At 30.2% G+C, this 14,018-nt stretch overlaps 5 protein-coding genes across 8 annotated transcripts; 4 read left to right on the top strand and 1 right to left on the bottom strand.

Moving 5' to 3' along the window:
* Nucleotides 1-18: 18 nt before the first annotated feature.
* On the bottom strand, nt 19-3,940 carry LOC126872133 (leucine-rich repeat-containing protein 49). 2 transcript variants are annotated; one of them, XM_050631745.1, is made up of 7 exons: nt 3,766-3,940; nt 3,444-3,610; nt 2,724-3,362; nt 1,371-2,629; nt 939-1,309; nt 603-839; nt 19-511 (listed from the first exon to the last, which is right to left on the bottom strand). In XM_050631745.1, exons 1-7 carry the CDS (start codon nt 3,793-3,795, stop codon nt 308-310), a joined length of 2,907 nt encoding a protein of 968 aa, XP_050487702.1. In that variant the 5' UTR covers nt 3,796-3,940; the 3' UTR covers nt 19-307. The 2 variants fall into 2 exon arrangements, with proteins under 2 accessions (XP_050487702.1, XP_050487703.1); XM_050631746.1 differs by lacking the exon at nt 19-511 and having other exon boundaries at nt 715-862.
* A 288-nt stretch (nt 3,941-4,228) lies between these two features.
* On the top strand, nt 4,229-5,098 carry LOC126872166 (39S ribosomal protein L54, mitochondrial). The gene is made up of 2 exons (XM_050631803.1): nt 4,229-4,463; nt 4,662-5,098. Exons 1-2 carry the CDS (start codon nt 4,376-4,378, stop codon nt 4,943-4,945), a joined length of 372 nt encoding a protein of 123 aa, XP_050487760.1. The 5' UTR covers nt 4,229-4,375; the 3' UTR covers nt 4,946-5,098.
* Nucleotides 5,099-5,219: 121 nt separating this feature from the next.
* LOC126872143 (chitotriosidase-1-like) lies at nt 5,220-8,790 on the top strand. Of its 2 annotated transcripts, none has more exons than XM_050631765.1 (5): nt 5,220-5,663; nt 6,511-6,574; nt 6,764-7,425; nt 7,520-7,809; nt 7,898-8,790. In XM_050631765.1, exons 1-5 carry the CDS (start codon nt 5,661-5,663, stop codon nt 8,334-8,336), a joined length of 1,458 nt encoding a protein of 485 aa, XP_050487722.1. In that variant the 5' UTR covers nt 5,220-5,660; the 3' UTR covers nt 8,337-8,790. The 2 variants fall into 2 exon arrangements, with proteins under 2 accessions (XP_050487722.1, XP_050487724.1); XM_050631767.1 differs by lacking the exon at nt 5,220-5,663 and adding an exon at nt 5,670-5,837.
* Nucleotides 8,640-9,844, top strand: LOC126872163 (40S ribosomal protein S16). Its single transcript, XM_050631799.1, has 5 exons — nt 8,640-8,790; nt 8,888-8,932; nt 9,008-9,139; nt 9,377-9,491; nt 9,576-9,844. The coding sequence occupies exons 1-5, from the start codon at nt 8,782-8,784 to the stop codon at nt 9,719-9,721; spliced, it is 447 nt and encodes a 148-aa protein (XP_050487756.1). The 5' UTR covers nt 8,640-8,781; the 3' UTR covers nt 9,722-9,844.
* Nucleotides 9,845-10,120: 276 nt separating this feature from the next.
* LOC126872118 (ribosome quality control complex subunit NEMF homolog) lies at nt 10,121-13,988 on the top strand. Of its 2 annotated transcripts, XM_050631695.1 has the most exons (10): nt 10,121-10,299; nt 10,402-10,573; nt 10,642-10,844; nt 10,923-12,001; nt 12,063-12,243; nt 12,309-12,610; nt 12,712-12,874; nt 12,961-13,258; nt 13,338-13,600; nt 13,675-13,988. In XM_050631695.1, exons 1-10 carry the CDS (start codon nt 10,244-10,246, stop codon nt 13,871-13,873), a joined length of 2,916 nt encoding a protein of 971 aa, XP_050487652.1. In that variant the 5' UTR covers nt 10,121-10,243; the 3' UTR covers nt 13,874-13,988. The 2 variants fall into 2 exon arrangements, with proteins under 2 accessions (XP_050487652.1, XP_050487653.1); XM_050631696.1 differs by lacking the exons at nt 10,121-10,299; nt 10,402-10,573 and having other exon boundaries at nt 10,700-10,844; nt 10,937-12,001.
* The last annotated feature ends 30 nt before the right edge of the window (nt 13,989-14,018 follow it).

Below are 14,018 nucleotides of genomic sequence, written 5' to 3'. Positions count from 1 at the left end.
AATTATACAAAACTTGAATATTATGCCATTTTCATTTATTATTGCAAATATTTTAAACATATCAGAAAAATTTAACCAGGAAAACAAATAAATATAGTATGTCCTAAGATTATATGTATCAAACTAATAGATCTATATGAATACATAAAAACATATTCTGTGAATTCATACAAATTTATATGATCGTGTAAGCTTATTTAACAATAATTCTGTATAATTTTATGAAAAGTATTTAAATCAATTTTATCAATCCTGTCTCTCTCTTTTTCATACATTATATACAATAAATTATACACTGATATAATTGTTATTTATCATTTTCGAGTGTTTTACTACAGCGTTTCATATATTCGTCCATCTCAGAAAAATCAAACAAGGTAGTATGAATTATTTCATATAAAATACGTGGCCATTTGTTTTCGAGTAGTTGTAACTTCTGTATTGCATCTACAGTAAGGTTTATTAAATTTAGTAAATGTATTTTTCCTCTGTGTCTCCAAATAAGATCTTCCTGCAGTTAAAAGCAGTTATTTAAAAATTCAAATTGAATTGAATTAAAATTTTTTTTTCATCCTAAAAATATTTATTGAATAGTTGATTACCTGTGTTATACTTCCTTTTCTCCATTGCAATGCTTCCTTAGCAACAACGCTTCTTAGAGCTGGATCACTGTTAAGTAAAAATTGTTTGGCAGTAATTTCTCCAGTTTGTCTTTGCAGTTTTTCTAAATGAAGTCTTTGTAATAAAGGTTGTAATAAAGACTCTGGCAGTGAACACATCACAATATCAACAAGACCAGCATATTCTTCATTTGCTAAATCAATTTCTTCATTTGTGACCTATGAAAAAAAAATTGTTAATTCTATTAATATGAATTAGTAATTCTTGGCTTTTAATATTGTTATACAGACTTATAAGAAAAGTTAAGGTATAATTACTTCTTTTCCATTGATAATTTTTAAGCCCCAGTGAGCTAGCCGAAATATAGCATAAACTTTCCAATCCTTTGATATAATTGGATTTCCAGTTTCTATATGAATACTTGTTAATCCCTGCACTTCAGCTAATGCATTGAGCTGTCCAAGATAGCTAATATTAGTTTCCTTGAACATAAAATGTTCTAAATTTGGAAATCTATTTTTTATTTTACACAACACTTTGGCTACATCATTAAACTGCACATAATTAAATTTAACTATATTAACGTCTTGAGCTTTTGAAGAGTCCCAAAGTCGATCAATAAAACGCAATGCACCTTGACCATAAATATTCAAACAACGGCCAACTATTTCTATCAAATAATCCCCTCCTATAAAATAATAAAGATATAAGAGTAATAACATAATACAGATATTATAATTGCCTCATACCTTGTTCTCTTTCTTTTAATGTATTTTGTAATGGGATTGGACTTGGTGGTGTAACGGCTTTATACTTAGCTCTAGCAGCTGCTGCTTTATTACTTTTATAACATACTATTTTTTTCCCTTGTGCACTCTTCACCTTGTTCTTGTCTTTTTCTAAGTTTTTATATTTTTGCAATATATTTTTAGTAGTAGATGAGGTACTAAGGTCACTCAATACTGACTTACAACTATCAATGCTATTAGTTTTAGAACTTAAAGAACAATATCCAGAAGAATCAATGCTTGATTTTGATTGACAATCAATTAGACCATGCTGATTATGAAACTGTGTACTTTGAGATATTTTTGTTAGATCTTGTTTCTCATTCATTAACAGCTTAGAAGACTTCAATATTTCATAAGGCTGATCATTCTTTTCATCAGCTATTTCTGATGATGGGGAAACATTAATGGAATCAAATGTTTCATTATTAACAATTTTACTAACATCGCGTGATGAAGCATAATTATTGGAGTTTAAGAAATGAGAGTTGAAACAACTTTGCAAATTTTCATGACCTTCTAGAGTCTCTGAATCACTATTTGATGTACTCTCAGTGTCGCTTTCGGTTTTCGTCTTTGTTAGATCTTTTTTTATTTTCTCATCAAATTTATTGTTTATTAAACTATCTACGATAGAATCTAAAATTGGTGGAAGTTTAAATTCTAGTGGATATGCTTTAGTTGTATCTTTTAATCGAAATAAATTATCGCTAGAATTACTTCTTTTCTTTATATTTATTTTTGTTGCTTCTATATTTTCATTTATAGATGTTAAACTCCCAAAACCTTTCGACTTTACTTTTTCTAAGTTCTTAGGTTTTAATATATTGAATTTATTTGATTTCTGAATTTGCATTGTATTAATATTACTATTTCGAATATTGTTCTTATTATTGCTATTATTTGTGGATGATCTGGAATGACATCTAAGAAGTTCCCAACTTATTTTAGCATTTGATATAATTTCCTCTCTTTGAGCATTCATACAAACTTGTGCACTAAGGTTTAAAAAGGTTGAATTACTTTGTTCCTTCGTCGTTCTCCATGCCACAGCAGCTCTTCGGATTTGTTCAGTGATTGGCATAGCTGATAAAAATTGTAAATTTGGTAGATATGATACAAGGAAAGAAACATAATCCCCATTCAATGTTACAGGATTTCCATCAATTGTTATTTCTCTAAGCTGTAACGCTTTAACAAGATTTCCTATATCTTCAATTCTAAAATATTAAATATTCAACATATAATTATCAAGTATATTACTATAACTAGATCATGCATCATATCTTTTATATATGTTTATAAAATGCTTACTTGTAAATATCATTATTGCTTAAATATAATTTTTGCAGTTGTGGTGTTTCATCAAAACCTAATAATTTTTTAATTTTATTACGCCTGAGGTTTAATTCTTTTAATGATGCTAAACCTTGAAAATCATGGTATCCTATTGTTTTAATATTATTTCCAGCTAAATTTAACACTTTTAAGGATACAAGATTATTTAAATCCGAAATTTGTACAATTTGATTGCCATGAAGGTCTAAAACTTCCAGTTTAGAAAGTTGCTTTAATCCTTCAATTCTTTTTATTCTATTCTTTCCAATCAATAATACTCTTAAATTCTCTAATATTTCAAAATTACATATTTTTTCAATTTGATTATCATATAGATCAAGAAACACCAATTTTGTTAACTGAGAGAAATTACAGTTTTCAATCTTTGTAAGAAGATTATGTTGAAGAGATAATAAACGTAAACGTGGCTCCCCAATTATGTTTGGAAAAGAGGTAAGTCCTCGTCTATCAAGGCATATTCTGTCAGGACTTTTCTCTTTTTCTGCAGATGTTCTTGTTGCCATGACAGTCTTTCCTTCGCTTGTCCATTGTAAAGTAACTGCATTAGAACCATCGATCTTATCATGTTCTATGTTAAATGGAGAATCTGTTGGACTATATGTAAAACTTATATACAAAGCTTTAAACATTTTTAGTACCAAAATCATAAATAATTTTTAATTAAAAAGTAAATACCTGAATAAATTATAACGGCGTTTAAATAACTTTGGTGGTATAGGAGCTCCAGGTAAAATAGGTAAAGCAGGAGCAATTGTCAAAAAATTATTGTTTTCTTGATTTTCTGTATGACTAACTATTGGTTCTCCTTTAATTCCTTTTATAGCAAAACCTACTGTTTTTGACTAAAACATTAAATAATATTATTTCAATTATCCTATAATATAAATCAAAAGAGATATGATAGTATAAGAAAATTAATGTAAAAATAAAAGTATGAATTAAAAATTCTTCTTTATGAGATATGCAATATGCTATATCATTTTACGATAAAACCTACCCGCGTTACTCTATCGCTGCTTACTGGCATTACATAACCGAAACATAAAGGATTGAGTTAGTATATTGTTCCTCAGGATCATAAAATTAATTTTAATCATTTAAAAGAATATTGATATGATCATAGTCTACAGTTAGTTACTAAGGATTTTTTATTAAATCATGATAAAACTATGTCTAACATAAGCCTAACGATTATTGTTTGTCATTGCGCATTTGATTTATTACCGTTGTCAACATTTAAAAGTTCCGCGTAATGAAATAACTATAGCAAAGAATAACTATCATAGATGTAACTGCATTAGTTGCGGCCATGACGATCGTATAAACAGCTCTTGACACTCGCTAGGGGAAACCATCCGAAAATTGAGTTGTGTCTAATCGTGAAAAATCAACATGGAAGATAACGAAGTTCTCGTTCTTGTGAGACAGACAGAGATGAATAGAGTATTTCTGTCTCCGTCTAAGATATTAATAATATGTCACGCATGCACAGAACGTGAACTTCCTTGTATTCCATGTTGATTTTCACAATTCAATTTTCGAACGATTTCTTCAATGCTTTGGGCATATGAGTGTCGACACTCGTTTATATCATCGTGGTTAATATCATGTCTCTCCTATCTATTTTGCGATTGCCGAGAATTACAGAAAATATTATTGCAATACAATATACGATACAGGTGAAGAATTATGCAGGTAAAAATACATTTTAGTAAAATCATTATGTATAAGTTTAACTTTCTATGTTCATATCAAAAGTAGAGGTTATGTCGCACATGTTATATTGTTTAATTTACAAAGATTGTTACTTCCTATTATAAAATTTGTTTTTTTAAATACTTATGTATTCATTTTTGTCAAATGATTTCATAAATACATTGTTTTATTTTTTAGTTGTTGATAAAAAGAAGATAAAAGGAATTAAACAAAAAATAGACTTACCAGTTGAAGAAGATGTCAATAAATTATTGAATTATGTATGTGGATCAAACATTTATAAAGAAGGAGAAGATATAAAATTAAAGCCAGATTCTGAATATCCTGAATGGTTGTGGCAAATCAGAACTGAACCATTGAAATTATCAGATTTAGACCCAAATACAAAACAGTATTGGAGGTATATACGTAAAATGACACAGATAAGAAACAATAAAATCATAAAAAAAAAACGATTCTAAAAATTTTATAAATTCCAAATCTATAATAATATTTCATTTTGTCTTCTTCATTTCCATTACAATAATTTAGTAGCAGATAATTTTATTAAAATATTGTTAGAATCTTATGAAATGTATGTATATATATAAATAAAACTGTATTTATAAAAATTATGTGAGTTTTGAACTATACTCTTATAAACCTTATAGTATCATGTTTAAGATCATGTTCATAAGTATGTAAATAATATAAACTTCCTATATAACACAGTAAAATGATAAATGGTACATGTTTACGCTTTTTATCAGATATTTTTGCGCGCGAAATTTGTTGGCAAAGTATCATCCGACAGTAAAATCAACTTTCATAATATTTAATTTAGAACAGTCACGGATTCGCGAATTCTTCGGAAACAACTGATAAGTAATGCAACGTGAGGAAATACTGAGACATCGTGTTCAAACTAATTGTTTTCCATAATATTATATACAATACTTGCAAATGTAATATTTACAATTTTCGCATCTTTGACACCACGTTATCGTTGATTTAGACATTAGTGAATACGTTTGCGCTAACTTCATCATAATGTTTCCTTCGTACAAAGGAACTGTCATATTTAACATAGTAAGCGTCTGGTGGAGTGGTGGAGGATATGCAACGATATAAGGGAAAAAGACAAACAGCGATAATGATCAATTCCGATTACGCGTCCAGATTGCGATTGAAGTTTCTATGGTAGGTATATAAAGGTCTGAGTTAAGGAAATCTAAGAAACAATTATTACTCGATATCTGTACACGATAAATAAATTTGGAATACTTCTTAAGTTAAGAGGCGACAAGTTGCCTTATAATCTTATAACATATCAATACTGGTTGAAGCAAGTGAAGCTTTTCAATTTTCGGACAGGTAATATTTCTTCTATCTTGATCTAACTTTATTTTGTGTTCAATGTTTATATAATGTTGTATCTGACACAGATAAAATTTTCATTTACTATGGAATTTTGAAATTTTTTCATAAAATATATACTTAAAAATTTTTTATTCTCATTTAACAATATTGTCTATTCTTATTACTTTTCACAGAGCTATTCATTTTATTTTCTTTAGCTTTATTTTCTTTAGCTTTATTTTATTTCACTTTTATGTTAAAGAAGCAATAACGCAACTTATCGCAATTTGTCTTACATTTGAGTCTGTATCAATTTTTAAATTAAAGAAATATTCGGAATATGTATAAACGAGACGCTTGACATTATAATTATTCAAACTCCATTTTAAAGAATTTCTTTCACGTATTTTATTTTCTTAATTATAATTAATGGAATGATATCTATGGCCTTATTAAAATCGATAATCATTTAAACAAAGAATTAAAGATCGATATAAATACGATTGAAGGATTTTAATTTATATGAAAGGAAAAATATGAAAACTTTATAATCATAGTGAGAATTTTTAATATCCATTTTGTCAGAATACGACATGTCACACTAAGTTCTTCGTTCTTTGTATACATCTCCATTGGTGAAATTTCAATTATTAATTGAACTATACTTAAAAAAATTGTTTATTTTCAGATGTCGAAGGTACTATTTCTAATTGCCTTTATAGTGTACGCTACTGCGATCATCGAGGCTGATAGTAAGTATCAAATACACGATTACTGATAAATAAATGGCAAATAATCAATACATTTATTATTTTTGAAGTTCCTTATCAGTATTTAATCAGTTCATTAATTTCGTAATACCGGATATGTTCTGTTCTTCTATGTAATTGCCATATCAAACAACTTAAGTTGCAATATCATAATCCGTTTTTAATATTCAGAGAAGATAGTTTGTTACTATGGTAGCTGGGCAGCTTATCGTAATGGACGTGGACAATTCGAATCGACCGACATAGATCCAAATCTATGTACTCATATAATCTATACCTTCGTTGGTATTTCTGAGGATGGTAACGTTAGAATATTAGATAGCTGGCTAGATCTGCCAAACGGCCGAGATGGTTATGGAAAATTCACCAGACTTCGTCAATTGAACCCAAAAACTAAGGCTTTGATAGCAATAGGTGGTTGGAACGAAGGTTCCACGAAATATTCTAATGTTGTAGCGAATCCTAACGTACGTGCACGATTCGTTCAGAACGTGATAAAGTTTTTGAAAACGTATGATTTCGACGGTTTCGACTTCGATTGGGAATATCCGAACCAGCGTGGCGGGAAACTGGCCGACAAAGAAAACTATATTGCAATGTTGAAAGAATTAAGAGAAGAATTCGATAAACATGGTTACATTCTCAGTGTGGCGGTCGCTGCTGCCGAAGTCTCGGCTTCTAAATCTTATCTTATTTCGCAAGTTTCACAATATCCTCACATTATTAATTTAATGGCATACGACTTGAATGGATCGTGGAACAATTTCGCAGCGATTAACGCTCCTCTATATCCTTCCTCTAAGGAATCAGGAGAGCAAGCTAAGCTCAACGTGGTAAAATCGCATTCTCAGTTATCTTTAATTTTTATTGAAGTTGATAACAAAATATTCGATATATTGATTCTGAAATGAAACATTTACGTTTTAGAATTCGTCTGTTCAATATTGGCTTGAACAAGGTGCACCAGCTGACAAGCTCATTCTTGGTGTTCCCGCTTACGGTAGATCCTTTACCTTGTCGAATTCCGCGTATAATACGATAGGTTCTCCAACCATTGGTCCTGGAATGGCTGGTCCTTATACGCGAGAAGGTGGCATGCTTGGTTACAACGAAATCTGCGAGTATATTAAGCAGGGATGGACCGTACAACGCGAGCCTGAACAACGCGTGCCTTATGCTTTCAAAGACAACCAATGGGTTGGATATGACGACGTCATGTAAGTATTCGCTTTATGAAAACATAGAAAGAAAGATAAAAAATATAGAAATAAGGATGTATAGAAAATAATATATCTATGTTCCTAGATCTCTTGAAGAGAAGGCCAAATACGTCATGTCCAAAGGACTTGGAGGTATAATGATGTGGAGCGTCGAAACGGATGACTTTCATGGCATATGTGGTGATAAATATCCGCTTCTGCGCAGCATAAACAGGGTACTGAAAGGATATGTTCCGCCTCCTTCTCCGACTTCTACTCCTACAAAATTGCCTAAACCTGATCCATCGACTGTAACAAGACCATTACCGACATCATCAACTACAGCACTGCCATCATCAACACCGTCTGACTCTGTATGCACACAGGAAGGTTTTGTTCGAGATCCAAAAGATTGTTCAATATTTTACTATTGTCAAAAAGCATACAACAAATATGTTATTAGTAGATTCCGCTGCCCCACTGATCTTGTATTTGATACATCGTTTAATGGTTGCAATTATAGACATAATGTACCTGATTGTTAGATCGATACGAATCGACCAAACGAGATGTATTTTGTAACAGAACGTAATATTTTGTATACATTTCTACACATGCTGTACTGAATTATTTAGAAAAATGTTATTGTTCTTATATAAAATTAAACTAATGTCTAATCAATATTAAATCAATATAAAATCTAATCAATACAATTATATTAATTTCCATTATTTTATCTTATTATTATTCCATTATCTTTCCATTATCAGAATTACATAAATGTAATCCTTTTTTTCCCTTTTTTCTATACTAACTTGATAATAAATATAAAACTTGTTTAATTACTAATCGATCTCGAATCGTTTTTGAATTGTGCTTATAAACGGAAGTCATTTGAAGCTTGAATTTGATTAGTGTAGTTCGTACCGAAAACATCGAGGCCGCTCAACAAACACCGTTCAACTTCCTTTCCACGACGAACTTTGCAACATGCAAAAGGTAGGTTTTTCCTATTCCAAATTCTATAAATTTTTCGTTCTGTATATGAGATAAATATTCAATTCGATTTCAAGCTGACATTTAATTTTATTTTTAGAAACAGAAAGAACCCATACAATCAGTCCAAGTCTTCGGACGCAAAGTGAGTGTTGAGTACCAAAAAACGAGTAGGGTTATGTTTGCGCGTGTTCTTCTAAATGTACACGTTTATTTACAGAAAAGCGCAACCGCGGTCGCTTACTGCAAACGAGGCCGTGGAAATCTCCGAGTAAATGGACGTCCCCTGGAATTGGTTGAACCTCGAGTATTGCAGTATAAATTACAAGAACCTATTTTGTTACTCGGCAAAGTAAGTATTCGATAATATGTCAATTCCATTGAATTCTAAAAATATCTATCTACGTTCGTTTAAATGACAGAAAAATAACTTTCAAAATTTTCTTTATATTTTCCTGTGATGCTTTCTTATTCCGAAAATGACTGTTTATGATTATGAAAATCATAATACTGATGCGGTGCCTCATATTGACTATGTTGAGGACGTCTTTATTTTAGTAATATTATATTTATTGGATTTCTTGTATAGGAAAAGTTCTCTGGAGTTGATATTAGAGTAAGAGTAAATGGTGGTGGTCATGTAGCACAAATTTATGCTATTCGCCAAGCTATTTCTAAGGCTCTTGTGGCATATTATCAAAAGTGTAAGTATTGATGAAAGATTTAACATTAGATGCATATAAGCATATTGCAAATACATTTTATTGATGTGAAATATTTTTTTGTAGATGTTGATGAAGCAAGTAAAAAGGAAGTAAAAGATATCCTTATTCAGTATGACCGTACACTTTTAGTTGCTGATCCAAGGCGGTGTGAACCAAAGAAATTTGGTGGTCCAGGTGCAAGAGCACGATACCAGAAATCTTATCGTTAACACCTGCAAATTTCATATACTTTATTCATATAATTGAATAAAAAAATGTAAAAAAATTCCTTGCATTCCTTTATGTACCTATAATTTTTTGTCGTTAAATATAGCATTTCATTATGATAAAAATTTTATTTGTATAGATATATACATTAGATATAGTATACATACGTATGTTTTAAGACTACTTTTGCTTCATATTTACTGCAAGTATATTTGTAAAAGATAAATATTGCAAAAATGTGAGTTTGCACGTGTACACATATATATATATATATATACACACATATAAGTATATGGTAGCTCTCTCTCTCTCTCTCTCTCTCTCTCTCTCTCTCTCTCTCTCTCTCTCTCTCTCTCTCTCTCTCTCTCTCTGTGTGTGTGTGTGTGTGTGTGTGTGTGTGTGTGTGTGTGTGTGTGTGTGTGTGTGTACTGATGCGTGATACGTATGCAACGTGAGAGTTAAGTGTCAGATGAAAATAAGTTCTGTCAGTAATTTAATTAAAAAGAAATAATATATGTATAAAAATGAAAACGAGATTTAATTCCTATGACATTGCTTGTACGATATGTGAGCTGCAAAAGTAAGTAAATGTAAAAATGTTGTTTTTCGTGCATAAAGGTTAGAAGATGAAGTATGTAAGATAAGTGTTTTTAAATAATTTCATGTCAATTTTAACGTTTAGGTTTATTGGTATGCGCGTAAATCAAATCTACGATATTGATCATCGAACATATCTCATACGTCTTCAACGAAGTGAAGAAAAATGTGTCCTTTTATTAGAATCTGGTAATAGAATTCATACAACGGCATTTGAATGGCCTAAAAATGTAGCACCATCAGGATTTTCGATGAAGGTACATTATATTATAAGATCTGGACGATTTGTTTAGAAAAACATTTATTTGTCATGCTTTTTTTGTAGATGCGTAAACACCTTAAGAATAAAAGACTTGAAAGTCTGACTCAAATAGGAGTAGATCGAATGATCGATTTGCAATTTGGAAGTGGTGAAGCAGCATATCATGTAATTTTAGAATTATATGATCGTGGGAACATAGTGTTGACAGATCATGAAATGACTATTTTAAATATTTTGAGGCCTCATACAGAAGGAGATAAGATCAGGTAAGTTATAATGCAAGTTAAACATTAAGTGAAATTATTGTATAATTATGAGAGATTAAAAAAGTATGTAATGATTAGATTTGCTGTTAAAGAGAAATATCCTATGGACCGTGCTCATCAGAATACAATGCCACCAATAGAAAATATACAACAACACCTACAGAGTGCTAAAGCAGGAGAAAGTTTGAAAAAATTACTAAATCCTCTTGTAGAATTTGGTGCTAGTGTAATTGATCATGTTTTATTAAAACATGGATTTACGCTGGGTTGTAAAATTGGCAAAGATTTTAATGTTGCAGAACATATGCCAAAATTAATTCTGGCATTAGAATATGCAAATGAAATGATGGATTTTGCTAGAAAAAATGTTTCAAAAGGTTACATTATCCAAAAAAAAGAATCAAAACCAACTGCAGATGGCAAAGAAGACTTCATATATACCAATATTGAATTTCATCCATTTTTATTTGAACAATATACAGATTATCCATACAAGGAATTTGATTCTTTTGATGTTGCAGTAGATGAATATTTTTCCACAATGGAAGGTCAAAAGTTGGACTTAAAAGCTTTGCAACAAGAACGAGATGCCCTTAAAAAATTAGAAAATGTAAAAAAGGATCATGATCAAAGATTAATAAATTTAGAGAAAACTCAAGAATTAGATAAACAAAAAGCTGAACTAATTTCTAGAAATCAAACTTTGGTGGACAATGCTATATTAGCCATACAAAGTGCCCTTGCCAATCAAATGGCTTGGCCTGATATAAAAGTGCTGTTAAAAGAAGCAGAGAGCAGAGGAGATCCAGTTGCATCTGCAATTAAACAACTAAAATTAGAAACAAATCATATTTCTTTACTATTACATGATCCTTATGAAGATAGTGATGAAGAATCAGAATTAAAACCTATGTTAATTGACATTGATTTAGCACATACAGCTTTTGGAAATGCTACAAAGTATTATAATCAAAAGAGATCGGCAGCTAAAAAGCAACAAAAAACAATAGAATCGCAAGATAAGGCCCTAAAATCGGCAGAGAAGAAGACAAAACAAACGCTAAAAGAAGTCCAAACTATTCACAGTATTAACAAACTAAGGAAAATATATTGGTTTGAAAAATTTTATTGGTTTATTAGTTCTGAGAATTATCTTGGTAAGTCGATAAAAAACATATAATATTTATGATAAAAGCCAATAATTTTGTGACTTTGTAGTTATTGGTGGAAGGGATCAACAGCAAAATGAATTGATAGTAAAGAGATACCTTAAGTCTGGAGATATATATGTTCACGCGGATTTAACTGGTGCTAGTTCTGTAGTTATTAAAAATCCTGGTAGTGACTCAGTGCCTCCAAAAACTTTAGCTGAAGCGGGCACAATGGCTGTTGCTTACAGGTACATAAATGCTTATATCTTACTAATATGTCTTTATTATAAAAACATTATAATTTTTATATTAGTATTGCATGGGATGCTAAAGTAGTAGCAGGGGCATGGTGGGTCAATAATGATCAAGTATCTAAAACGGCTCCAACTGGTGAATATCTTACTACTGGATCCTTTATGATTCGTGGAAAAAAGAATTACCTACCACCTTGTCAATTAGTGATGGGGTTAGGATTCTTATTTCGTTTAGAAGAAAGTTCAATTGAAAGACATAAAGATGAAAGAAGAGTCAGAATTATTGATGATGAAAGTGAACACACAGATTCTCTTATTGAAGAAGATAGAGAAATCGAATTAATAGGGGATTCCGAAGAAGGTAAAATGTTATGTTATATAAATGTATAAATGATATGTAAATGCATAAAAAGATAAATTTCATTATTATTAATTCATATTGTATACCTTTATATTAAATAGATGAGCAGTCTGAAAATAAGAATAATTTAAATCCTATTCAAGAGGAATCTAAAGTAGATATAATTATGGAAGAAAATAATGTTAATCAAGATGTTAGTGATGAAGAAAATAATCTAGTTCAATTTCCCGATACACAAATTAGAATTGACGTTTCTGGTTCAAAGTAAATTCTATGATTTATTCATCGTAATTTTTTATGTTTAAAAATTATGTTACTTATATAATTAATTATTGAAATAACATTTATAGGGTGAAATTACATGTTGACAATAATCAGTCAACAGTGATGCCACAAAAGGATTTAGATGTAATTTATTTAGGTGATGATAAGCCCGTAATAATAAATGCTGTGAATATGCAAAAGAGTTCTGAAATAAAACAGAAGCTTCCTCTTAAAAAAGACAATAAAGAAAAGATTGAGATAGAACCTAAAAAAAACGATCAGGTTGTTTTAAAACGAGGACAAAAAGGCAGGTTAAAAAAAATGAAAGAAAAATATAAAGATCAAGATGAAGAAGATAGAAAATTATCTATGCAAGTTCTTCAAGTAAATATTATCTCTTAGTAATTAATGACATTTATGCTACAAAAAAGAGCTTCTCACATAATAATGTAATGATCCTTAGTCAGCAGGTGCTGCAAAAGAAAATAAAAGAAAAAATAAAAATAAAGATCCGTCTGGACCAAAGCAACAAACAAAGAAGAAGGGTATGGCGAAACCAGTTGCACCACAAAATATTCAAATTGTAGAAAACATTGAAGAAGAAGATCCAGGTCCTGGACCCGAAGTAGATATGTTAGATCAGTTAACAGGAAAACCTGTTTCAGAAGATGAATTGTTATTTGCTGTGCCCGTTATAGCACCCTATAACACTGTATTAAATTATAAGTAAGCTAAACAGGTTTATTTTTATATAACATTACACTAAAATTTTTATTTACTATATATTTACAATATTTTAGATTTAAGGTAAAGCTAACGCCAGGTACAGGTAAGAGAGGAAAAGCAGCTAAGACTGCTATGACAGTTTTTATGAAAGATAAAGAAATCACTTCAAGAGAAAAAGACTTATTAAAAGCTGTAAGAGAGGAAACAATAGCTAGAAATATTCCCGGAAAAGTCAAGATAAGTGCACCGCAGATACAGAAGCTTAAAAAATAAGTGTCCAAGTACAATTTGTAAACATTGTTAATAAACAAACATGTATTTGTATATGTATATATAAAGTGATTTACTTGTACAGAAGTTATATATCGATAAATCTTTTTAACTAATACTTTGTTTGTTTAAGACTTGAATATTATGC

The sequence above is a fragment of the Bombus huntii genome, chromosome 12 (genome assembly GCF_024542735.1).
Source record: "Bombus huntii isolate Logan2020A chromosome 12, iyBomHunt1.1, whole genome shotgun sequence".
NCBI lineage: Eukaryota > Metazoa > Arthropoda > Insecta > Hymenoptera > Apidae > Bombus > Bombus huntii.
This window is presented reverse-complemented; position numbering and strand designations above follow the sequence as displayed.

Bases quoted from the DNA above. Each gene is read 5' to 3' on its own strand.
- LOC126872133 (XM_050631745.1), bottom strand. From the start codon at position 3,795: ATGCCAGTAAGCAGCGATAGAGTAACGCGG. The intron at 3,363-3,443 runs GTATTTACTTTT...TTTTACATATAG, and splicing joins CGCCGTTATAATTTATTCAG to TCCAACAGATTCTCCATTTA. The intron at 2,630-2,723 runs GTAAGCATTTTA...TTAATATTTTAG, and splicing joins AGCAATAATGATATTTACAA to AATTGAAGATATAGGAAATC.
- LOC126872143 (XM_050631765.1), top strand. The intron at 7,426-7,519 runs GTAAAATCGCAT...TTTACGTTTTAG, and splicing joins AGCAAGCTAAGCTCAACGTG to AATTCGTCTGTTCAATATTG. The intron at 7,810-7,897 runs GTAAGTATTCGC...CTATGTTCCTAG, and splicing joins GTTGGATATGACGACGTCAT to ATCTCTTGAAGAGAAGGCCA.
- LOC126872166 (XM_050631803.1), top strand. From the start codon at position 4,376: ATGTCTCTCCTATCTATTTTGCGATTGCCGAGAATTACAGAAAATATT. The intron at 4,464-4,661 runs GTAAAAATACAT...TTTATTTTTTAG, and splicing joins ACAGGTGAAGAATTATGCAG to TTGTTGATAAAAAGAAGATA.
- LOC126872163 (XM_050631799.1), top strand. The intron at 9,140-9,376 runs GTAAGTATTCGA...TTTCTTGTATAG, and splicing joins CTATTTTGTTACTCGGCAAA to GAAAAGTTCTCTGGAGTTGA. The intron at 9,492-9,575 runs GTAAGTATTGAT...ATTTTTTTGTAG, and splicing joins TGTGGCATATTATCAAAAGT to ATGTTGATGAAGCAAGTAAA.
- LOC126872118 (XM_050631695.1), top strand. From the start codon at position 10,244: ATGAAAACGAGATTTAATTCCTATGACATTGCTTGTACGATATGTGAG. The intron at 12,611-12,711 runs GTAAAATGTTAT...TATATTAAATAG, and splicing joins AATAGGGGATTCCGAAGAAG to ATGAGCAGTCTGAAAATAAG. The intron at 12,875-12,960 runs GTAAATTCTATG...TAACATTTATAG, and splicing joins ATTGACGTTTCTGGTTCAAA to GGTGAAATTACATGTTGACA.